At 43.8% G+C, this 25,148-nt stretch overlaps 1 protein-coding gene across 2 annotated transcripts in view; it reads left to right on the forward strand.

Annotated features, from left to right (window-relative positions):
• The window catches only part of LOC138581011 (uncharacterized), a 672,318-nt gene extending 648,052 nt beyond the window's left edge, over positions 1-24,266 (forward strand). Inside the window, exon 9 of one of the 2 annotated variants that reach the window (XM_069652014.1) lies at positions 23,923-24,187. In XM_069652014.1, coding sequence (XP_069508115.1) covers positions 23,923-24,042 — 120 coding nt within the window. In that variant the 3' untranslated portion in view covers positions 24,043-24,187. Of the gene's footprint in view, positions 1-23,922 lie in introns of both variants that reach the window. The other variant, XM_069652015.1, reaches the window with a different exon arrangement.
• Positions 24,267-25,148: the final 882 nt, after the last annotated feature.

Raw genomic sequence — 25,148 nt, forward strand, 5'->3', positions numbered from 1 at the left:
GTAATGGATGTAGGTCCTCACCATACAACCCACCCAGGGAGGGGGAGATACACACTATAAAAATAGCCACACCAGTCTGCTAGTGTGGGTTGTTCTAGAAACATCTGGAGAAAGTTGTTTGGATGAGATTTCTGAGCAAGAGGCCTTTTCAGAGGCAAGCGTGGCAGAGATCTTTAGATGCTGGGGCGCAGGCAGTCGTAGGTGACGAGGGGTACAATTTGGAAAGAGCTATATCGAGGAGGTTGGTGGGAGAGTATTACACTGAGGAAACTGGAGAGAGGAAGATATCATCTGGAGTGAAGAATAGAAGGAAGAAGGATGAAACCATTACCATCTGGTGAGGAAGATTAACAGAAAGTAAAGAGAGAGTTAGAGTAGCCAGCTCTGAGGAGGAGGGAGAAGAACAGCCACCCTTACTAGCCAGCAAGACCAAGTACGTTCTGGCACACAAGGTCCTTCCAGGGCAGAATTTAGAGCTGCGAGGGGGGTGCTCCTCACCAGCGCCTCTGCGCCATTCTAAGATGCCCGCCAGGTCTCTCAATGCGGCCGCACAGGTAGCATCCAGCTGCGGTGCAGCCTTGGTCCAAGCCCCCATCCCGGAGTATCCTGATTGGCTGCTGGAACAGGATAATGATCCTGTGTGACAACGTCGGCTAGGGAAGCCGGCCTTCCTCAAGGCCTTCATTGCCTGTTGGAGCTGGGGCTGTGCTCCCCAAACCCTGTGACCCCCATGCTTCTGGATCCCCTTCATCCCAACATGAAGAAGTGCTCCTCACTAGCACCTCTGTGCCATTCTAAGATGTCCTCCAGGTCGCTTGACGCGGCCACACAGTCAGCATCTAGCTGGGGTGCAGCTTTGGTCCGAGCCCCCACCCAGAAGTATCCTGATTGGCTCCCAGAACAGGGTAATGACCCTGTGGGAAGACGCTGGCTTGGGATGCCAGCCTTCCTCAAAGGCCTGACTACATGGCCTTCATTGCTTGTCTGGGGCTGTCCGGGGCGGCAACCAACCATTAATGTATGCACCTGTTGCTGCATATACCGCATATGATCCTACTACCAAACTTCCATCTGAACACACTTGCTGGTATGGCAGCAAGCTTTTCATATCCATATTCCTTAACCAAGAACTCATTTCCATGTTTATTGCGCAAAATCCTCTATCACACCGATGTAGCCCCCAGTCTCGCTGGGTGCGGCTTTTCCAGTGTGCACCTAGAAGTATCTTAATGTTCCCATCTTGCTTTAATTCACACATCCGACGTAGCCCACAACCCCATTGGGTACAGCTTTTCCAGAGTGCTCCTAGAACTACCCAATATTCCCATTTTGCTCTAATTCACACATTCGACATAGTTCTCAGCTGCTTTAGTGTGGCTTTTCCAGAGGGCGCCTACCACCCACTGCTCTTCTGCTCCACTTAGATGCGTGGCTAGGCTCCCGCAAGCTCACCATGCCTCAATTTGAACCCAGTAAGCGGGTCTTGCCTAAAGACACTTCCGCAGTCTATTATTTCATTGTCGTGTACCTCAACTAACCAAGCTTCATATATGCAACTCGTAACTGCCTTACCGTTGTGGATTCTGTATCTGTTCCTGTAACTGTAACAAGCGCCTAGATGCCCCAGGGCTTTGTGCGCTGATATACATGCAAAAATAAAATAAACCAGTCAGTGCAACCTCGCTGAGGGCCAGGAATGGTACTTTAGGGAGGGGGAACACCCCGGGACCAGGACCCTAGAACAAGGGAGGTGGCCAGGCCCCTCAAGCGATGCATAAGACCATGAAAGAGCAGTTAGGGGCGTATGTTATAACAATAAGCGTAGATGTGTCTATAGTGTGCTTGGACACAGTTTATTAATGCAATCTAAATAAGAGATGTGGCAGCTGCAGGAGTAGTAATATGGAGCCCAACCAAGCTCTATACAAGTTACTTTTCCTGAAAACAACTATAACTCTGTGCTGGCCCGTTGTGTTTACTCAAAAAAAGACTATACAATGGCTATATTAAACAATCAGCAGAACAAAACCCTTCATATCAAGATTAAGAAAAATCTTTTCATCCTAAATGCTATTGCATGAAAACAATTCATCTGTAATAAAGAAGATATCAATTTAGTTTGATGTACGAGGACAATACATCATATACAATTGATTTGCTGGTAATGAACTTACCCTAAACAGGATTTACTCATGTGACTTCCTTATGTGTGGATCCAATCCCTAATATAATCTTGTCACAGTTACTGCAAAGCAAATGGTGTTTCAGATAATTTAGGACTAATGTTTAAAAATGTCCTCTGACCTCCCAACAATAATATCTTCAGTCATGGACAGATTTCACTAAATAGTGACTGGTGCCTCAATTAGAAGTATAACATTGAGCATATATGGTGTCCTTATTAACCCAGTGATGTTATAACTCTCCGCATAATCTATACAATAAGGTGTTTTTTGTCATTTTGTCCAGAGTAAATCAATAATGTCCTCCCTTATTACACTTCCCTTATTAAAGTGCATACATGCCAACCCTCACGATTTAGGTGGCAGGCTCCCGATTTTATTAGCAAAAATGTTTCTGTTATTTACTGCCTCCCTCCTAAAATAATTCTAACCCCAATGCATTCTAATGGGGAAATTAAGCTCTCCCGATTGCTCGGAGAGAATCTCCCTCCTATGTGCTGCACAATGTTGTCATGTGTGAAAGTGCTCTTACTACTTACCTTTCTTTCATGTGAATAAAAGTTCCAGGATTATTCCAGAAAAGGTTGAGCGTCCCACGTGTGTTAAAACGCGGGTGCCATTTTGTTTTGAAGCATATTTATTTGTGATGTCACGCGTTCACGCCACGTGACGTCACTTCCGTGTTTACATATTTATGAGAACAGAGAAGCAGGCGTTCTCCCGCGATGTAATTCACTACAGCGGAGTTGTTTGTAATATTAGGAGCGCATTTTGCCCCTGTGGCTCAGCTGTCTTTATTATCTGTCTGCCACTATTCATGAATCTCATGAAAAATATGGGGTAGTAATGTTGGAGGGTGATACAATGTTTTCTCATAACACCGAAATTACAGCATTTGCATTCTGCCTGTTTTACATTTTGCCACTAATTATAACCACAGGTTCTAAAGAAGGAGTAATATAATCACACTGTGAATGACACTGGTTAGCTAATTAATCATGATATCTAACACTTCCATGTAACGCCTATAACATCAGCCATTCCCCTTGCAGTCAAACAACTATGAATAGCATATCTGCTTAACTTAACCCTCTTTATCTCTAATGACAGAACTGAATATTGCACATTTTACAAATCCAATGTGTATTTGTGTTTCCTCCCACTCTATTGTGGTATTAGTCATTTCACAATTCCTAATATTAGTCTCACTTGACTAACATGCAACTCAACATAGTTGATATACCTGAAATCTTTACATTTTTATTCACCAAGGTAGATACATTTGAAAGTTAATCCTTTTTCTGAGTGATGTGCTTTCACCATGCTAGAATTATACCATGCTGGTCTACATAATATTATGTTCATCATCACATAGCTCTCAACCATTTCTGTCACAAAGGCAAATGAAAACACCCCGATTTCGTTTTTGGCGGGTGAGAGCCCATTGAAATGAATGGGCATGCAGGAGGCTTGGCGGGTGAGTCAGCTCTTTACATGGTGGGTGAGTTGAAAGCTATGTAATCATGATTATAGTCACGGGCATCTATTGACAGGACACAAAGATCCTAAGTATCACATCAAGTCAAAATTAAAAATGCCCCACATGATATTGGCAACATGTTGCTAACATGCAAAAAAACAACTAAGACACAGAATATTAATACTACAGTACTCAGTAAATTGTTCGAAGTTTCATAAAAAGACATTCAACTCATGTTCTGAATTCAAGCCACTGATAGTACTGCACAGCCTGCAAATACACCTTGCTTCCATTTGTCTGAGCACTCGTTTCTGGTCTCCTCCTCGTTTAGTGCATTTTGCTCTTTGTAAACCAATACATCTTAAATCTCCTTTATTATCCATCTGATGATGCGCTTGCCAGTGATTTTCTAAGGGCAGTTTTGGGTCAGGGTTGGTAAGACTCGATAGATGCTCTCTGATCCAAACTCTTAATTGTTGTATTGTACTGTTATATAGATTTTCTTACATACACATTCGATTGCATTGACAACATATTTCGTTTTACAATTGATGAACTCTGTAATATGCGTTACAATACCTGGGTCTCTGAGAAATTTGACACTATCAGAGTGTGCATAACCGCACATGCTTCATGTCCTACATTTGTGAAAACCTGCAAGTGTTCTTAACCAATCGCTGCTAATGGGCCCTGGTTCACGAGGTGTTTTAAAAAATGATGGACTCAGTCTTGTGTTAATAGTTGGTGCTCTTGTGTAAATGAATTTGGTTTTGTTATCAATATACTTTTTAATCATTGTCCACTTGTAGGAGATGCCAATGTCTTTGTACTATTTTATGTAGGACTTGTGTGTCCTTATAGTACTTGTTAATAATATTGATCAAAGGTCTCCCTTCTCCCCGTGGATGATACTCAGGTTCAAATAGTTTGGTCCTATACATGTTTTTAGTTTTATCATAAGCACACTGTATGCCTGTATGAGAATACCCTCGTGCCCTAATTTTCTGCTTCAATAAATTACATTCTTGCTGTAGGGGCATATGCTAGCATTTTTGGGTAAAACCATTACAGGTGTGTCTTTTCAGGGGCAACCACTGGCAATATTGTATTGTTATTACAGTAACAATACTGGCCTATTCTGTCTATGCTGTATATCTACAAAAAGTAACTCTAGCTGGGCATCTATTTGTTTTTCTGCAATGTAGTGCATGTGTATTCCTGTGCGGAATTACATGTTATCATTTTCATTACTTGTTTCACGCTGACATACCCATTGATGGAAGACCTTGCGCCTAATCAGTGACCAGTAATAATAAATAACTAGCAATTTAAAAAGAAACATTATTTGTCACCTTACTATGGTCACAGTTGCTTTGTTATCTTATAAATCCAATTAAGCCACTAATCTATCTTAAAAGGTTATGTTCCAGTTTAAATGTATTTTACAACAGGCCTTTGAATAGATAAAGGAAATGGATAGGTAGGTAAGGCTACTTAAGTGAAAGAGCTTAGTCACTTAAAGGCAGTTCGATCTGTTCGAGTTTCCTTCAATGCATTGCATTCAAAATTAATGGCAAGCCATCTTTCAGATTTCCTAGCATTTCTTGTGTTGCTTCATGCAACTTCTTTCATTAGTGAGGTTAGCCATAACCCTTTCAAAACCATGTTTCTCCTCAGTGACCAACCAGACACCTTTTGACAAATGCCCTTTCATAAATAAATAGTTGGAAGATGGCCACACCGTCTGCGTTGAGAGCATTTCTGTAAGCCATAACATTGAGGCATTCCTTATTTGTCCGAAAATGCCATACATCCGAATGAAGGACAACAAAGGAAATCTATGTTGGGGCAAAGCTGGACGCTTACGACACACCAGGTCTCTCTGAGCCTTCAGCTTCAGTGCCTGGGAAAAGAAAAAGATCTAGGGGGGAATGATCCCTGTACTGTGTATCATTTTGGGGTGTTTTCTGGCACGCCCGGGGAAACTCAGAAGAAAAACCCTGTCATCACTGTATGTCAACATCATTGAGTGTGCCCCAATAGCGTCACTGTATTAGAGTTTAATTTCGAAGGTATTCCCAACATCATTGAGTGTGCCTGGTCGCATACACCTTACTGATTACTACAATAGCACACTACTACGCTTACTCTCTCCTATACACCACCATTCAACTAGAACACAGCAGTACTATGACACATTCGGTAAAGCTGTTCTCATACTAATATGACTCATCAAACTATCCATCGTCCTAATAAAACACAGCTAGCTAGCACATACCGGCTAGCTTAGGCGTCTCCTCAGGCCTAATGCAGCCAGAACTCAGTCTGGATGTCCACCCTCCAGACGGAACACGTTCAACTGACCTCCTCAGCACCACACCTACCGCTAAAAAGCAGCTATCATGCAACAACCACACCAGCTGCACACATACCTGGTGCGCCCACGCACTTTACGATCTCTCTCTCTCTCAACTGATTTGAACTGCAGTTCCCGAGGGCGTTCAACCTACCGGCGCTTTGAGATCATACCAATGATACATAAGGCGCTATACAAATGCAAAATAACATAACATAACATGGTCATCGCCACTCAATGTCAATCGTTTCAACAGGGAGTTCCTTACTGGCGGCAGGCTCAATTTTTAGGGACCATTCTACATCACAGTGACATTGGCCATTGAGTGTCTATATGTCGAGACATGATTTGCAGATGGGTTAATTGCCAAAATCTGGCTATCGACATTGGATGTTACTGAAAAGATGTCAGGGTCACTAGCAACCTCTGGGAGAACTTTGCAGCACCAGATTTACTCTCCATTTGACAGGGATGCAACACTAGCCATTATTGGATCTTCAGGGATAAACACATCCAACTTATCTTGCCCTCATTACACCTGTTCTGAAGTTTAAAGATCACTCTGGCACTAGGAAAACACTGCTCCAGGTGCAGAGGCAGGCATGTGAGTTTGTGAGGCTTGTGAGTTTCGACACAATCATCAAATGTAAACACAGGTCTTTGAGGGCAGTCACACTGCCAACATATCAGACAGTAGTTATGTCACTGAGATCACAGATGAGTATGGATATGGATCAGAATATTTTCTTCATTAATTTGCCAGCCTCAATCTCGTCTAGAACTTCACCCATGGATGGCATTGCTGCATTCAAGAGAAGTAGCAGCCAGAACGGTACTGAAATGTAGCAGTGGAGCATCGCTGACCAAATTCTCATCTTTGTTCCTTGATTTCACTGGTACCTGTGCTTCTGGAGCAAGCAATGGAAAACTATGTAAGCATAGACAGGGGAAAAGGTTCAGGGCTCCTTTGTGTTGTTGAGAAGAACCTGCATCCAGACTTCCTGCTAGCAGTTAAAAGAAATGTTCCCATTTTTGCTGATTTATACATGAGCAGCATTTCTTCAAAAGGGGAGTTGATGCCTGAATGCACAGGGCAGGAAAGTGTGCACCACTTCGCTGAAGATGTTGAGGTCTGTCAGGCTGCCAGCTCTCTTTAGAAAGTGGACCGGTCTGTAAAGGGGGCACTAAAATAATGAGCTACCTATCTCCCAACTGAAACACGAGATTATGAAAGATGGTAGTGGTCTTGGGCCAAGTCATCAGCGCAACTAAGGACACAGCTGAGCTATTTGCCAACGGGTATGGTATACCATAAGCCAGCATCTTTTGCCAGAGCCGAGTGCGAAGCACATTATCAAATGCAGCTGAAAGATCCAGTGCTGCCATGTATATGGTTCCATTTGACTTGGAGTGAGCATTCCGAAGGAGATGGGCTAAAATTGAAGCATTTAGTTGAGTGCCCATTGCTCTCCGAAAACCGACCTGGGCTTTTGAGAGAATGTTTAGGTCATGTATATGGACTTCTAGTTCTGACAAGATCAGTCGTGCAAAGATTTTCCCAGCTGTACCTATAAGGGCAATAGGCCTAAAGTTTAGAGGATTGCTTAGAGCACACTTTTTATGTATTGGAATGATTATGGCGGTCAGCCATGATTTTGGAATATTGCCAGTTTTGTAGATCAACTGGTAGCAAGGAAGGAGATATCTGGCCCAGAAATAGGGATCGTCTTTTAGGACGCAGGGGGGCAGCCCATCTGGCCCAGCTGCTTTAGAAGAATTCAATTGGGAGATTGCCCATATAATATCCTTTATATCCCAGGGACAAACCCGCGGAAACGACAATTGCATACAGCTACTTTCTGTTTTGGAATGCATAGTTGGCAGAGCATATTTTTGGGAAAAAAACTTCTCCCATTCCAGTCCCGAGATGGTCGCCACAGAGCGGGTATCTGCCTTACCTGACGGATTTCTTAAAATGGCCCATATCTCTCGAGTTTTTTTTTTGCAGAGCAGACTAATCATACGTTGGTTGACGAAGGTAAAGGCAGCTTGATGTAGGGGCTTTATTTGGTGCTTAAAGCGCTGAATGATATAGTTTTTTTCACGATGATAGATAGGAGGACTGAGTGACTTTTTCCTTATGTTGGCCAATTCGCGATTTTTTTGCTTTTTTAAGATTGCAATCTGATTCAAGTTTGGATGGGCATCCAAAGGGATACCTTTACACAAAGCATCCTTCGCTAAGGATACGAGGTGTGTCTGGATCATATTGATATTTCTTTCGTTAATTTTTTCGATATTCCCCAACGATATGGAGTCGTCATGGCAAACTATAAGGTCTCTATTCACCAGAAACACCAGTTTCCTGCACACGACAGGATTCCAGTTGACAGAGATGGTACTTCTGTTGGGAGCCGCCAAACAGGCAGGAGGTGACGACATATAGGCATCACACCTCATATGGAATTTCGAGCACAGCATGTGGTGGTCGCTCAGGCCCAGGTCTAAAATTGAGATTGGATCAAGCAACCCAGAACACACTTTGGATGCCAGGACATAGTCGATAAGGGAAGAAGCATTGCCCCGAGACCATGAAGTCTGTAGAGAATGAGGTGCCAAGTGAATTGGGTAAATGCCCCATTTTTCAAAGAAACTTGTCAGTTGTTGCCCTCTAAGAGAGGCTTGTTGAGCGTAGGAGGAACAGGAAGTAGGAGAGCATGTTATATTAGAAAACTGTAGGTATGAGTTTAAATCGCCACCGATCACAATTTCGTGATTGGGGCACGAGACAGAGGCATGGTCCAAAATCCTGTCCAGATCCTCCAAAAGACAAGTAAGAGAAACTGACTTAGGATTCCAATACAGCGACATTAGAAGCAAGGGCGAGACCTTGGTGGTTTCAAACGACAACTCCACCAAAATGCATGATATCGAGGTATCCAGTATAGAGGCCACAGCTTTGAGACCATTTTTAATAAGAACAGCGATACCCCCGGAAGGACGGCCTGCAAGTATGCGGCTGGCTGGAATAGAAAAACTGGAATAACCATCGAGAGTAATCTCATTTAGGCTCATTGTTTCCTGAAGAAATAATATATCTGGTTTCTTCTCAGGGACAACCCGCTTATGCCATCCTACCAGGTTGCCCAGGCCACAACAATTCCAAGATGAGATGGTCAGACTGGCCAATTATGAGCCCGGAGTGGGCCCTTTAATGGCTGCAGCTGTTATTTGCCAACGGGTATGGTATCTCCATAAGAATATCGCCATCGCTCACACTTACAGGACACATGGTCTTGGATTTTCCATTCTCGTGCAGCCAAACAGGTTACCCAGGTGAGTTAAAAGTTGGGTAACTCAAGACAGTTGGACTTAACCAGAAAAAGAGAAATCCTGGGAAGTAGCTAAATTTCTTTAGCGTTCGTAGTGTCCTTACTGGAAGCAATAACAGCAGCCGTATCATTAAACAGAGAAGCGGCTATTTCAATGGCAAATATATCATTTGAAAGTGAAGAGGGAGCAACACGCCTTGTGCTCCGGTATAAAGGCAATGACCCGAGCAGATGTTCCTCAATGAGGAGCATCCAATACAAAGAAACCTCAAGACTTTTGCCTTCTTGGTGTAAGATATGTAGGTTCTAAATATTGTGCAGCTTTTCACAGCTGAACAGTTCAACAGGAACGTTTACCAATTCTCAACATCTGGACTGGTTGTCAAAGGAGTCTTCATGCTTCTAGAAGAGAATTCAATACAGAAGGCGCCCAGAACAGACGCCCAGAGCCTGGGCATGTATATCTGGTATTTCTTGAGGCAGAAACAAACATTGCACAGATCCGCTCAGACACATTCTGGTTTTGGAAATGACCAACAAGTGAGTAAAAAACAGACACTTTGAGGATACAAGTCTTTGAATTCATCTTCCGAAACCTATCAAATGATGGATGCACGGCATAAACCTACAGGATGCATGCTCTCATATTGCGAAAGCTGTAACACAAAAGAAATTCTTTCATGATTGTTAACCATCAGAAACACCAATACAAAGCCCTACCATTCAGCCTGCAGTCAGTTCGATTCTACAAATGCATGGTTGTGGAAGACACTTTTTATAACAAGAAATGCTTCCTCTACCTGTACTTCATTCCTGTTTGAGGGTCCACTGGTTTACTTTCTATCTGCCTGACCCCTGAACCTTTACCTGATGCCTCTTAGCACCATGCCCCAGTCATTCGGTGTGACCTGTTTAAGGTTGGGTTGCAAATGGCAAAACCAGGGATGTTGGTTCAACATAGTTTATTTTGTAAATCATGATGGTTGGGGCTTTACAAGTATGCGCCAAACTGTCTATAAGTAAAAATATTTTATGGTATACCTGGAAGTCCCATGTTGACGGGACTTACGCGTTCTCTCATGCTCCATGTTAGGCCTTTGTTTCTTCTTTCTTTACCGTCTCATGGACTAATTGCCCATTTTCTGAGTTTAGGGTCTCTACCCTTCTCTATCAACTGGGTATATATGCTGACTTCTCTTTACTCCCTTCTGGGTCAGAGTTTCTCTCGCCTCCACCGTTTTCTGTGTGTTCCCTTTCACGGCACTTTCTTCTGATTTCTGGGTCTTAATTTCTTCCACTCTCTGGCGTTTGCTTCTATCTTCACCTTCCCCCGGTCTCTGAATTGCAATCTCCTCCGTTCTCTGGATTCCATACCCTCTTACTCTGCTTCACGATGTACATTTGGCTTCGCCACTCAAAGTCTTACAATGATCTCTCTCTATCCAGGTCTTAAAATTGCTCTCCCCTTTCCACACCTTAGAATTGGTCACTTGGTTCCAGGTCTTGTAAATTGCCTCACCTTTCCAGGTCTTACATGCTGCCTACTTACAGTCTCTCCTCTTTCCACTCCACAGCCTCTACTTCCCCTTTTGACAATTCTCCAGCTCTCTAACCCAATCTCCAACACACTCCCAACAACAACAATCCTGTTGTCCTGGGAGCTAGCCTTCATATAGGGCTGATGCTTAATAGTTCCTCTGTGACTGACTGGACGTTCTACCTGACTTGTCTGCTCAGTGGAAGGGAAGGTTTGTAGCTCTGACCCTTGTGAACAAGTTTTCAACTAGGCCAGCCGCCATTTTGAATCATTTCTCATTGTTTGTCGGCTACTTGTGAAGATCCAGGTGCTAGTTTTTTCCATGGATCAGGCTGAAAAGGAAAGGAATCTGGAAGCAGAGTGCAGGGGTTGGAGGAACCCAGAGAGAAGAGGAGATGGAAGTCAGGCTTCCAAGGAGTAAAGGGTGATGAATGATACTGTACAACCCTAACAGTCAAGGCTAGGTAGGAGAAGAGGCTAAGGACGAAAAGGGGCATGGGCAACAAGGGGCAATGAACTGACGAGGGGGGAAGAAAGGAGTCGGGGGAAGAGGGAATTGGGAAGGCTAGAAGGAGGGCTGGGAAAAGAAGGGGATGCAGGGAATGAGAGGGGAGGAGGGGACTCTAGGAGTAGGGTATGGATGTGCTATCATTGCCTAGAGTAGGGGTCAGGCAACGGCAACAGTGACAACGCCAGTGCGGAGGCTGGTCATGAGGAGAGCCCGGCAAGGGGGAGAACTGTCTGAGGGTATGCTGAGGAGCTGCAGTACTGTACTGATGCAAGAGGGCTAACTGGTCCCTGGACAGGGGCCACCAAATCTACACCCTGTTCTTCCGTTGTGCATGGTACAGAGTTGTCTATGTATAAACGTGATCATTCATGTTCTGTCCCTAAAATTTGTTCTTGCTATTTTTGTCAATAGGTCTGTCCATTAATCATGCTCATTACGTCCGTGTTCTCTTTCTGTGAAAGAGGGATATTTAAGGACAGATTATTGGTGTCTTACATGGTCAGCCTTGATTATGTTAAATATGATTAGTACCCGGCGGGGTGGGGGGAGGTGGCAGTCTCTCAGCCAATGGGGAGGCTTGGAACGGGGGCACTTCCCCTCTCCCCTTCCTCCTCCCCATCCACAGAATTCCCTCCCTGCCCTCATCCCCACTTACCTTTGTTGAGGTCTGCTTTGGTAGCGGACGCAGTGGGAACACTTCTGTCCTCAGTGCGTCCTCTCCCGGTCTGCGACAGGCCGTCATGGAAAGGAAGAAGGGACTAGAGTAAAACCGGGCGCATAAAACCAGGGTACTAAGAGTATTTTTTTTCAGTTTCAGAACAGAAAAAAAAATGTTAAAATTGGCCACCGGGGAAGGGCCTTTCCCCATTGCAGCTATTGAAAAAAATAGAAAAAAAGTAAACAAAAAAATGGGCACCATTGGAAATGAGAGAAGTGACACACACGTCCATTCTTCCTTTCCAATTGCGGCCATTTTTTTTGTTAACTTTTTTTCTATTTTGTTCACTGGCTGCCATGGAAAGTCCCTTCCCCGGCGGACCTTTTTGACATTTTTTTTTCTGTTCCAAAACAGAAAAAAAATACTTTTAGTACACTGGTTTTATGGCCTGGGGTACTAATAGCAATAGGCCCCTCACAGGGGCGACATTACTACTTCAGGTAATGCCCCGGGGTCTTCATCCATCACTTTGCTCGGCCCTGCAACTATGGCCCCGGGGCATTCCCTGAAGTGGTATCCCTAAATGTACAGTGCAAATATAAACGGCTCTAACAATGCTATATATAATTAATTAAAGCCATCCTAATATTGTTAAGGACCTTCAAAAGTGTGGATATGATATGATAGGTTATTTATAACGTGCTTAATATCCAGAGGTTTCTAAGCGCGGACGCGGGGATCGAACCTGTGGTGCTCTGTGGCGTCTTGCTTCCAAGGCGAGCACGTTGCCCCTGAGCTATCCTCCCGAGACTGCACGAAGTAGATACTTGTTGATCAACTGGAAAACATGATCTGTCATACACTGTCTGCTTTCTGTGTTTTTGCATGCTGTTCATCTTCCTGATGAGTGTCTGAAAGTCAAACTTTGGTATTGCCAAGAGCCACATTTTTCAGTTGGGATGATTCTTTCAGCCACAGCAATAGTTCAAGGAAAAGTACCGTGTTGATGCAAATATTGACAACCATGCTCATCCGTGGTTTACATTTTTAACGTTTGAAGGGTAAAATGAAAAAAGGATAATTAAACATACCAAACCGTCTACATGTTTGTCTATCCATGGTTCCCAAACTCTTCAGGATCCGGAACAACCATGTATGTGCATGGTACCGTGGACACTATTAGACCATGGTCTGTCCCTGAGCCGTTTACCAATCATAGCTTTCAATAGTTCACCATGGTCAAAATCATGACCAAATCATGGCCATCCATCAACTATGTCCGTGGTTGACCATGTGAAAAACGATGGACAAGCATGTTTTGCCCATGAACTTAAAGATCGGGCAGGACTGAACGATGAAACACAGGGGAGCTGTGGTTCAGAGCGAGAGGGGCAGGAGCAAATTGGGGAGCACGGGCATGAGGGCTCTGAAATAGATCCGGCATTAGGAGGGGTAGACTAGGTACAGACAGGAGATCGAAAGAGCACAAAGAAATAACAGAAGGGGCATAGCCAGGGTGTTGGAAGGAATGCATGTGAGAGGAACTGATATGAAGCTTTTGGCAGGGTTTGTGGGGACGAGGACAAGTACTAGTAGATAGGTGGGCTAAGAGAGGCAGGTGAGCAAAAGTGGTGGAGTGGGCACAGATGTGAACAGTTGCTGTTCCTTTCTGTTAGGAGGAGAGGGTCAGAGCATTGTTTTTAGCAAGGAATCCCAGCAGATGGTAAGAGATAGAACTGGCACGCAGGTTAACAGATTTGGCCCTTTTCCAACCCCCTTCGTTAACCACCTAGGATAGCTGCCACATCCATCCCTCGCCCCTGGTCATTTGATGCTGGATTCTACCAATGGCATGGCACTTCTCCTGTAATCTATCCTGGCAGTAGTGTGGGAAGGCTGGCAGGAAATCATTGATCTACCAGTTCAACCTCAGCCGGTGCTTCCGTGAAACCTCTGCGGACAGGTGGAGGCACGCCCGGCAGAATTGTAGTGTGCCGGTCCGGAAACAAAGGTGCCGGTAAGCTTATTGGCACCGTTGTTTCCGGACCGACACACTTATAATGAGGCCCGTGTCTTTATAATGACAACACAAATAACGAAAACATTTTCAGTAAAATAAAAATAATGAAAACATTTCGAATTTCTTTCTCTTTTTTCATTTGGGGGGGTCCCCCCAAACCCCTGTTTCCACAGCTTTTTTACACCCCGCCAAGCTCTCCTCACCCTTTCTAATTCCTTACCTCACCCCCACATATACCTTTACTAAACAATTCGACATTTCTTTCGTTATTTAGGTTCCACTGAAAAAGCTTGTCGTTATTTTTATTTCGTTATAAACTCTGTATACCCAAACAAACATCATAGTACCTCAGGCACGCCTACATATGAGTCACCTTTGTGAATTTCCAAGGATCAATGGTTACAGAGATTTTATTCTTTGGAAGAAAAGCGAATACAGTCCCCAACTGACACTCCATTACTTTAGTGGTGGTTCCAGGATAGCAACAGATTAAAAGGAATGTCTTTACAGCAGCACTGCTTTCTCAGTATGGATGAACCCAGAGGTGCCTTTTTGCAATGACAGGCAAAAAAAAATTCGGAGATTTCACATATACACATCCGGAGCCATGTGGTGTGCAAAATGCTTATATGATCCAATCAACTAGAGCAATTCCTTTCTACCCATACTGATTCTTCCAAGGGTGATTTTCAAGCTGAAAGATTCCAGGACCACTCTGATCTTGATAGGTTGGGTGTGGCCTCATCGGCGGTGGTGCCCGGACCCTTGATCCCTTGCAAAAGGAAGCAAAGAGAGACTGCAATCCTGTGGGGATCACCTCTCCAGGATGAACGGCAGCACCTACTATCACAGGCTACCTTAGCTGAACTTAGCAACATGGCTCCTGAGTACCTGCAGGACAGACTTTTGAATCTACCCTAAACTCCATGATCGCCTTCAAAAAAATTAATTTTTCATCGAAACGTAGACAAGGCAGCAGGATACTATCTTCTCTGTAGTTAAAATCCTTAGGGAAAAAAGTCACTTTATCCCCATTCGAAAGGGATCTATCAAGTTTCTTTGACTTTTTTGGCCAACTTGTATTTGGACACATTATTTTTGACTGTGTTTGCCATTTCTTGTTCCTGCAAAAAGTAGCTGGAGATAGCCCTTAAGCCGTCTATATACATAATCGAAACCCACCATCTATCTATTTTGTGATAAAAAAATGCAGCAAAATGTAATTCGGGTCAAAAAGTGGGGAATGCTGTTTAAAAGCCATATGGAAAACAGACCGGAGAATGAACGCGCGCATACACGCGCAGTCAGGTTTAACTCAAGGGAGGGAGGGAGGATGGCTACAAGTGAAGTACAGTTATTCCCAAATGTCACCTCAAAAGAAAACAATATATTGGCATTCGGGAAAAATATACACTTTATTAAAAGGTCACGCTTAGAATGACTATTAAGTCAAAATAAATACTTGGGTTAAACGTAACACACAATACAGTGTACTTATAAAAACTGTAATTGTCAGTTAAGACCCAAACCACACCAGCCCATAAAATGTATGCCTGTTATCTGGGGATAGACCCTATACATATAGACTTAAAGGATGGGAAGGCAAGGGTAGATAATAAAAACATACATCAATATCATGTTCAGGACCCAAAATGCAACAGAGAAATTTGAGACAGGATTCCTCCCACACTCTGTTAAAAGTAATATGAACAATACATATTCACAATAAACAGTTGTATAGCTACTAGAGGGAGAAAAATGATATGCACAAAATCCAACAAAACCTGGAGGGCTACCAACATTTAGGATACATGTAGTCTCATACTATCCAGACTGCAAGGTCCTATCGCACTCAGAGGAATTACAACACAAGTAACAAGGATTGATGCACTATGGATCAAGAGGCACGTGTGTAGTACAGGGATTTTAAAACAGTACAACAAATTGGGGGTAGTTGCTAAAAATGTAAGCTTTGGGGCAAAGATCAGGGACCCAAGGGGGACCCAGATAAAAGGTCTCTGTCCAAATAAGTACCTTTAAAGGGTTAACTTGGAGGAGTTTTCAGAGTTGGAGAAGGTGTCCCATAGCAAACAATCGGACAGAGTATGTAGGCAGACCAATGGTTGTAGCGAAAGCCAGGGAAATCCCAGCTCTGCCCACAGCTGCAGAGAAGGCCCCAACCTGGCCCGGAGATGCCAGAGACTGTCAGGAAGAGTTCCAGTGCCAGGTTGAGACTCAGCAGCCCCAATGTAAGTCAATGGCAGAACAGAGGCAGAAAGCGACCTGCAGAACCCAACGACCACAGGACCCCTAGCTATCTCGAATAATCCACCAACCCAGGGCCTAGAGATAAGTACACACACAGTAGTAGTTCCTGAAAATGTGGCTTGGAAAAAGTGGAACAACCAAGTGAGAATCAGATCTTCCCTTCAGGGTGTATTACAGGACCCATGGACCAAGCAGACAACATAAAAGAAGAACAGTCGACCTTCACAGTAGTGAGAGCGAGGAGAGGAAATAATGACGATGATGCCTCCATGAAGACGGAGGAACCTGGCTGAGCAAATTCCAATGGCCCAATGGACAAGAAGGGCCAGCCAGCAGAACACAGTCCCATGGTGAGGACAACAGTGGATGTGACCAAGGGCAACACTTTTAGATGGCAGCAGAATCCTACGCCAAGATGCATTACTAAGGCAGTAAAATGCGAAAGCAGCAGTAAAACAGCCGAGAGAAAGTTCCAGCCCATCAGATTTAGAGGACCAGGGGGAGGACATGGCCAGCCCATGAAGGAAGTTCAGTAGCCAAATATCAAAACTAGAACTATGTTTTTGAGACACAAGCCTGGCCAATATGGCCAAAATTGGTCACTAAATTACAGCTGCTGCCTTTCGGTGACAAAATCATCCAACAGGTAAGTAAACCTGCAGAGTTCAATAGTACTCTCAGAACAATTCAGCAGAACTGTGGCAGGGTTAGGGTTTCCCTTTGAAATACCCATTCACTCCTGAATCGGGCAAGGCCAGCCTTCAATACTTCACCAGGTTGGCCCCAAAATCCTCCAAAGATTCAGGTCCATTCACAATGGATGTGTAATATCCTGTCTCGGGCTATTGACTTATCTAAACCAGTACATACAACTATAGAGGGTGCAGAACTGGGGTCCAAGTGAGCCCATGTGTGCACATAGGAAACCCCAAAGGGCCTACAGTGTCCTGAGACAAAGAAAAGCCCACGAAAGAAAATTGCTGTGAGCAGGACTTAGGAATGCTACTAATGTGAAATGCACTCGTATTGAAGCCAAAACTAAATTACAGCTACAACCAGCCTCCCTAAAACCAATGTTGAGTGATATCATCACAATAGGGCCAACATGGGGGGTTTAAAAATCACCATTGTCCCAGGGGCCATGTGAGCATAAGACCACACTCTAAAATGGATTGGAATGGCAGGGGGACTTCAGTGGAATGCCCCAGACCACAAACAGTAGCCAGATAACCTAAAAAAACAAAGGGAAAAACTCCCACAAAATGTCATCCTACTCTAACAATCCATATTTAGAGTTAACATCTGATCAAGTAAATCACGCTGATGTCAAGACATCAATGGAAACATAGAGGCAACACATATGATGGATGTTAGGCAAAGTTTGTATGCAGTACCCTCTGGGACCACTACACACAACTATGACTACAGGTGTAAGCAAAACCAACCTTTGGTATAAGTCTGTACCACACAGTTTTTGGTAGCGAGCTGAGAAGCCAGACTTATCTCAAGAGGGAATGTGAGCTGTAAGGGTGTTACACAGAGGTCTACAATCACAAGTATTCAGATAGACACTTATACTCAAGGTTCCTTGGTAAAACACTTCTTAATTTATTACACAGTCAGTTAGAAAACATTAACTAAAAGGAGGCAATCAGTATCACACAAAAATATTCTACAGTACTTCACACTATCTGGTTCTGAGGCATTTAAACTACTTTGAAGGAGGAGCAAAATGTCATTCAGAGCATTTGAAGTAGGAGCAAAAAGGCATAAGTTAATAAAACGAATAGTAGAGTTATTCTAAAACAGTGCAAATAGTTTGAGTTCACCAGAGGAGTTGGTCCAATGCAATAGGTAGGCCAAAGTCAATAGGCTAGAGTCCTGTATCAGAAAAAAACGGTTCTGCTAGTTAAACGGAAAAGTCTTTTCCACGGTTCTCAGAAGTAGTTCATAACAGAAAGATTCATATGTCGGGTCACAAGCTGACTAGGCCTGCAAGTTACCAAAGTTTTACGCACTTTCGCAGTGAGAGGTAAGTTCTCTCAGTTGGGTTTTCACAGTATCTTATGTTGAAGAAACAGATGCAGCTGAGGACTTCTGTTCCTGGCAGTTCCTGGGGATCTCGCTGTTCCTGAGCCTGAGTCGTGGGGACAAGAGGGAGGACGTCGGGGGACTCCTGCACTGTACGGGGACTGGTCACAAAGCTGGCAAACTGGCAAATCTTAGATTCCGGTAGCTGTCGTCAAGCACACAAACTGGTGTCCTTCTCCCTGGCTATTCGGTCTCCTGCAGCACTCTGAGGAAAATACAACCAGCTCTGAGAATGGTATCCAGGTGGCTTCTGAACTGATTGGTCCCACCAACTCGAAGGGAGAAGTCGTCCTTGAAGGGCTTCTCTGTTGAGATGAACTTGGCGATTTGGACCTGGAGCAGGGCTTCACCGGGCAAACCAACGGTCCAGGAGTTGCAGCAGTCGTCCTCTTCCAGCTCGTCTTCAGTTCTTTCGTTCCAGTGGTCGACTCTGCCTTCCAAGCAAAGAGGCTCGCCTTTTATCCAGTTTCCTCCCATTCATTCCAGCCTAGCTGCCCCTCACCCAGCAGGGTGGCTGTCCTTGCCGGACAATCAGTCAGCCAATCACGCTAGAGTGCATTTGGGTCTCCTAGGAGACTAAGCACAGGGATTTTCGGGCACCTCCCTCACTTCCTGCCCACACCAGACACTCGGGCGCCAGCGGCGGTCTTCAGTCCTGAAGCCCGCCAAACGCATAGGAACAAAGGGACCAAACCTGGTTTGGCGCGCAGAGACAATCTCTAGAAGGACCTTTCCAAAAAGAAATGGCGAAAAAAGAAGACTGGGACCCGTTCAAACAAAGGAGGCTCAGACGTCATCTTGAAAAGCATGGCTCCCGTGATTTAACACTACCGGTGTTCGCCGTTGGGAAAAATCATGGTAGTTCGTTGTAAAACCACTGCCACCAGCCATTTTGAGAGGAAAGGGTAGCATTTGACTGCTACATGAGTTTCTAGACATAGGGGATACTATGTAACCCGTGCAGCACTCTATTGTAAGATAGGGTGTGCTGGGTCTAGGAATTTGGAAAAGACTAGTAAAGTCAATTTCACTTTACTTACTCTGGGAAACAGTAGTTTGTCCCAGAGAAGGTATTTAAACCTTGGTAAAGCCTGAAAAGGTTTCCCTGTGCCACTGCACTGAAGGTGCTGTGTGACACACATGAAAAGATGATGCCTATGGAGGTATCTAAAAATCCATAACCAAAAAAAACACAAGAGTAAAACACATTGAAATAAAAGTTCAAAGTCCCAAAGATTAGCAAAAGAGCTGGAGGTCTCTAAGGTGGGAGGAATTGGCACATTTATGAGAATTCTCCCTAACAATGTAATACAATGAGATAAAATTGAAAGCAGGTCAAAATAAGCAGAGAGACACATTGTGAACAGTGTGTGATTAGTCAGTTACACCTGGTTGTAGGAAGAATCCGGGCCCAGAGCAGAGCAGCAGGGAAGTCCCATACTTAGTGACAGCATTTTGTCTCGGGAGGATAGCTCAGGGGCAACCTGGTCGCCTTGGAAGGTCTGTGCTTACAAACCTCTGGGTATTAGGCGCGTTATAAATAACCAATTAAATTAAAAAAATATAAAATACAGTTTTCAACCCTAGTTGCACATAAATGCCTTGTTGCCAAATTGCCTGCTCCCTCTTCCCGTTATCTCCCAGCTCCCATGTATCTCTGCTTCCCTCATATAGTAGTGCCCTTGCCCTATGACTTGTAAAGGGCTCTGTTGCTTCCCGCAGCAAGGTCCGCCCTCCTATAAAAAGCCAGCAATAATAATAATAATGATGCAGTTGGACCAGGTGGGGGTTTTGCAGCATGGATTTATTTTTTTGAAGACCTTCTTAGCTGGGCAATACTAAATCCTGTGATGGATTATTCCTGATTGTTAGCTTTTGTATTTCTATGCAGCTTGCCTATTCGGAATATTAAAATGGATTATATTTAACATCCTGGTTTTATGGTATTTATTTTTTCAACATTTCCGTCTGTATTTAGCAATTTTAATTTTTTGGGTCATTTATCTGTACTTATGCACACTTTGTAAGGCCCTGTAAACAAATATGTCGAAATTTGTTTTTTCCCACATATATTGAAATAAAAAAATGTAGTGCTTGGATGCCTGTAATGGGACGCTCACAGAGTTGGGTTCTTGTAAATCAAGCCACGATCCATGCTGTTATTGATGCTGGCCTGAACAACATCTCTGCAGCATGCAGACATGAAAGGGAAATATAACAACATGCAAGCAACATGAAAGGGAAATATATTCATAAAAAAGGAAAACACACAGCTGTGATGAATCCTGTGGAGTCATCACTAATGCCCAGCCTAAAGTCTCCTCCGATGTGGCCAGGGGACCGCAGCTGCTACCTGATCCTGAGCCTAGGGGTGGTATTATGAGGGAGGATCACATGGGAGGAGATGGCTGTCGGGGAGATGTTATGGCTCCATCTGGAGGGATGCGGTATGCTCCTCTTCCCTGTGGAGAAGATCCTATCATTCCTGTTTTCTTGATGGCATATTGTCAGTATACCAATCCTTTCAATAATAAAACTCAAAGACCTTTAGACACCTTAAGCAGGATAACATTCACACTTCATGTGCACATAATATTCACCTAACATCTTCTATATCTGGCCATCTTGACTTGAATACAAATCCAAAACATTATAGCTTTACAGAGTCTCAATCTCCAATGCACTCTCAAGTCCCATAATACTTGTAGTACTGGGACGAGGAAGAGGAGAAAGGAGTTAATGTGGAGCGGAAAGCACACTAAGCTGAATGTGCAGACTAGTGGTTGTAACGGTCAACTGTGCGGGACATTTAAAAATGGAGTGCCTTTGAAAATGCAAAGTAGAACAGATGGAGAAGAGAGATGCAGAGCGGTCGTAGCGGGAAGCAGAACCAGAGGCAGACACACGTGAGCAAGCTACGCTAAAGGAGGCAGGTGAATCTTACTGGAGTGCAGTGAAACTGGGAATGGCATAGCAGGTGCAGAAAGGGGGCCGCTGAAGGGCCAGCAACTAGGAGAAGGTTGTCAGAGCGCAGTCACACTGTGGAGCAACCATCCCACCGACAAGTGAGAGAGAATCCGGAAGGAAGACCGAAGAAGTGTCTGCAGAGTGGGGAATGCTTTTCCACTGCATGAACATTGCGGCAGGCGTACGCCAAAGTTCGGGAACACCAGGAAACACCAGTGAGTCTGCCCTGGAGTATTTGGAGGAATGGGGAGAACCGACAGGTGTACACGCAACTACCAAGTTGTCCTAAATCACCAGGCAACATTGAAAGACTAAGTTTACACAAGTCTCCATGTTCGGGATGCCAATACAGGGTAAGTTGGATTAAATATTGTCAAAAGCAAATGAACATTAGCAATGAAGTAATTGAAAGGCAAGATTTGTACAACTCTTCATATGTGAAAGGTCATATGGGGAAGAGTTGAACAAACATTGCCACAAGCCAATGTACATTACTGATTAAATTAGCAAGCAAAACTTTAACCAAGTCTCCATATAAGGGATAACTGAAGCAGAGTATAAAACAGTGAAGGAGTAAGAACTGTGTTATACTCAAGAGAGAAACAGGTTGTAAGAAGACCTGGTGAATGTGTTGCATCAGGTGGTGAGCCTTTGGGGTAAGGATACCTGGCAGGGGACCCTGGCCGGGGAGTACACCAGCTAATCCAGCCAAAGTATGTGAAAGAAGAAAAGACATTGTAAAACAAGTTCCTGGCAGGGGAGTATACCAGGAAATCCTGATCAATAAGCTGTTGAGTGTAAGAGACTCTCCTATTCGCCATCCTTACAAACATCATACATTGCTTTGAAAAGACACTCTTTGTCAGCCTTAAGGAAGTGCTAAACCATCATTACTTAAACTGCCAAGAGATACCTTACCATCTTTAAAGCACCTTTTGTTTGGAAGAGGCACTTTCACTTTTGAGGAAGTGTTATATGAAAGAGACATTTCTTCCACTCTTTAACAACTATTGTGTGAACTGAAACTTTCTAATATTCTACCTGAAACAGTTCAGGGGAAGGGAAACCTCCCCTGGATAGAAGGATTGTTCTGTTGGATTTATATCGTTTTTTAAAGCAGAGACACTTCCTTTGCACATTTTGTTGTTCATTTTTAGTGTGAGTGTCAGATACGTTTTGGACACAAGGGCAGCTTGCTTAAGTTGGATGACGACACACAGACTGTTCCCCAGTTTTGTTTTCATAGGCAGGGAAACTGTCATTTGGATACGGATAGGAAGCCCTTTATCCAAACCCTTTTATTTTAATAAAATGTCTAATGTTGAAAACATTACAACTTTGTGTCCGTCTCTCATTTCTGACCCCTCACCGAGCCTTGATCATATTTGGGTAATGAATTACATAGAAATATGAGAAACATTCCAAGCTGAATGCATGTATCCAGCAGTCAAAACGTAGTCACTTTGTAGTGACCTCATCCCCGTAACTCAACATGTTCATCTCGCTTGCAGGCAGACAGAGGTATGTACTCCAGCGAATGTCAAACACTTGGCTAGCAATCACTTTATTTGTCAACAGAACCATGTTCTACGGCCGCATGTTTTGCCTTTAAGAAGGTTTTCTCAAGGCAGCCATCAATTAATATTTTATTGCTTACGTAGTTACCAATCATGCTTTGTTCTCAAAGTCTTAGTAGTCCAATTGGCATGGAGTTTCATTTTGAATGTTAAGATTGGTTGATGTATGAAGGAGGATGCTTTGACTCCATTCCAGTGTATATGTTATATAATGACTAATCATATTACTTGAAATCCAAATTGATCTATGAAGTGTCATGTGCAAATCTAAAGTTACCAGTCCTTAAAAATTGCAGAAATAGTTGATCTCTTTATATTAATACACCAAAGAAGCAGCAAATAAATAAGCACAGTAACAGCAATGTATGCATCTCATTGGGTGCTCATAGGCCCACATTATGTGGAATGATATATGGTGCATCTCAGTCTTTGTTACACATCTTTCATCTTTAGATGCACAGATTTGATCCTGAGCCTGGACGGTGGCTGTTGTATTATATACATGTGAAATAAGTTTGTTTTTATCCTGCCTACCAGTGGGTTTGCATGCTTGTTTGTGTATTCCCATGATCCCCGTCACAAAAACTACTTCCATTGCTGAATGTACAGCCAATGTATCAGCGTGTGCCTCTGTTGAGGAGCTAAGGAACACCAGGGTTTTATTTGTGTTGCCTTCAAAGAAAATGGAATCTAGACAAATTGGAGGATCACTTGCCAAAAGCAACTGGAATGTGCCAAAATATGTATATTGCCATTAAAGGAGGTACAGTAGGTCCCAATGCTCACTATCTGGCTCCAGGCCTGCATGCACACAAAATCCAACAAAATAACCACAAAAAAAGTACTTATTATCTCTCAATCCCACTTGTTTGTGTGACTTTAACAGGAACTTTATTTGTAATTTTATTTCCACTTCTCTTCTTTGCATTTCTGGATCTGCAGCCTATCAGCCTTTCCCCATCGCGCCAAAATTCTACCAGGTACCTGAACATGGTGTTGCGGCGGAACAAGCCTGAAGGGTCGGACAGTGAGCCAGAGCCCATGGAGGGCAAAGCGGCCTAAAAGACATGCCACCTTTGCTGCTACCAGCAACATACAGAGTGTATTTTAATAAATCCTGCCATGTCTTTCACAAGTTTGCATCTATGACATGTTTGTGCACGTTAGGGAAATCAGTTGTAAACAAGGCCCAGTAGGATGACTGTGCACTGTGTGGATTTTCTTTCAGTTGTTTCTATTATGCGCTACATTGCTGAAGTAAATCTGTACTCTACATATGGATAAGTATGCACTATGTCGCCTTGTGTTATGTTGAAAGCAAAGAGAACTAATATTTGCACCCCGGGGAAGGGAGTTCAGCCAATCAGGTGGCTGGGAACCCAGACGAAAACACACAGTGCACCACCTTTGTTTTTAAGCCACCGCAGCCCCTTACATGGGTGCTGCCATCTGGAGTGTAGGCAGGCAAGAGGGAGTTTCTCCCTGTTACCTTACCATGCCTACACCAAGACCTCCCGCAAGACCTCCCGCACCACTCCCTCTCTCACCATGTACTTGCTGGACTGGATCTTTGTGCTCTGGTCTCGGCGCTCCTTCCCCGCTGCCGCAATAGGAATAGGAAAGGGGCTATGAGCCCTTTTGCTATTTACTAGGACAGCAGCCATCATGTTATGTTTTATGGGAGATTTGGCTCACGCAACATGTTCGGGCCTGCTTGGGCTTGCGGGCTGTTACTGGCCCTGTATGCCTCCCGCTAAGCGGGGGTGATTGCATTGCTACATACTACGTCTACAAAATCTATGCAATTTACAATAAATACTGGAGGAGAAATCGGTAAGGAGCCAGTTGGGCAAATTGACTAAGGAATATGCACTTGCCGCAGTGAAGGAGGAACAGAATACTCAATATCATTGGTAAAGTAGGGTTTAAAAGCTTTTCTTTCGCATTGAGATGCTTGTCTCAACAGGAGGTGTACAGTAACTGATGACCTACCCAGTTGAATAATGCAAATAGTGACTAGCGGGTGAATGAACAAAACAATGATATGGGAAGCGGTTTCCTAGGCTTCTGTATTTAGCATTGCCTTCTCCTGTTACATCTAAACCATAGAAGCCCAGACTTGCCTCCCCCATGCCTTTCTTCAGCTCACTCACATTCACAGGGTATCT

This window comes from Ambystoma mexicanum, chromosome 3p (genome assembly GCF_040938575.1).
Source record: "Ambystoma mexicanum isolate Mex_15411 chromosome 3p, UKY_AmexF1_1, whole genome shotgun sequence".
Lineage (NCBI taxonomy): Eukaryota > Metazoa > Chordata > Amphibia > Caudata > Ambystomatidae > Ambystoma > Ambystoma mexicanum.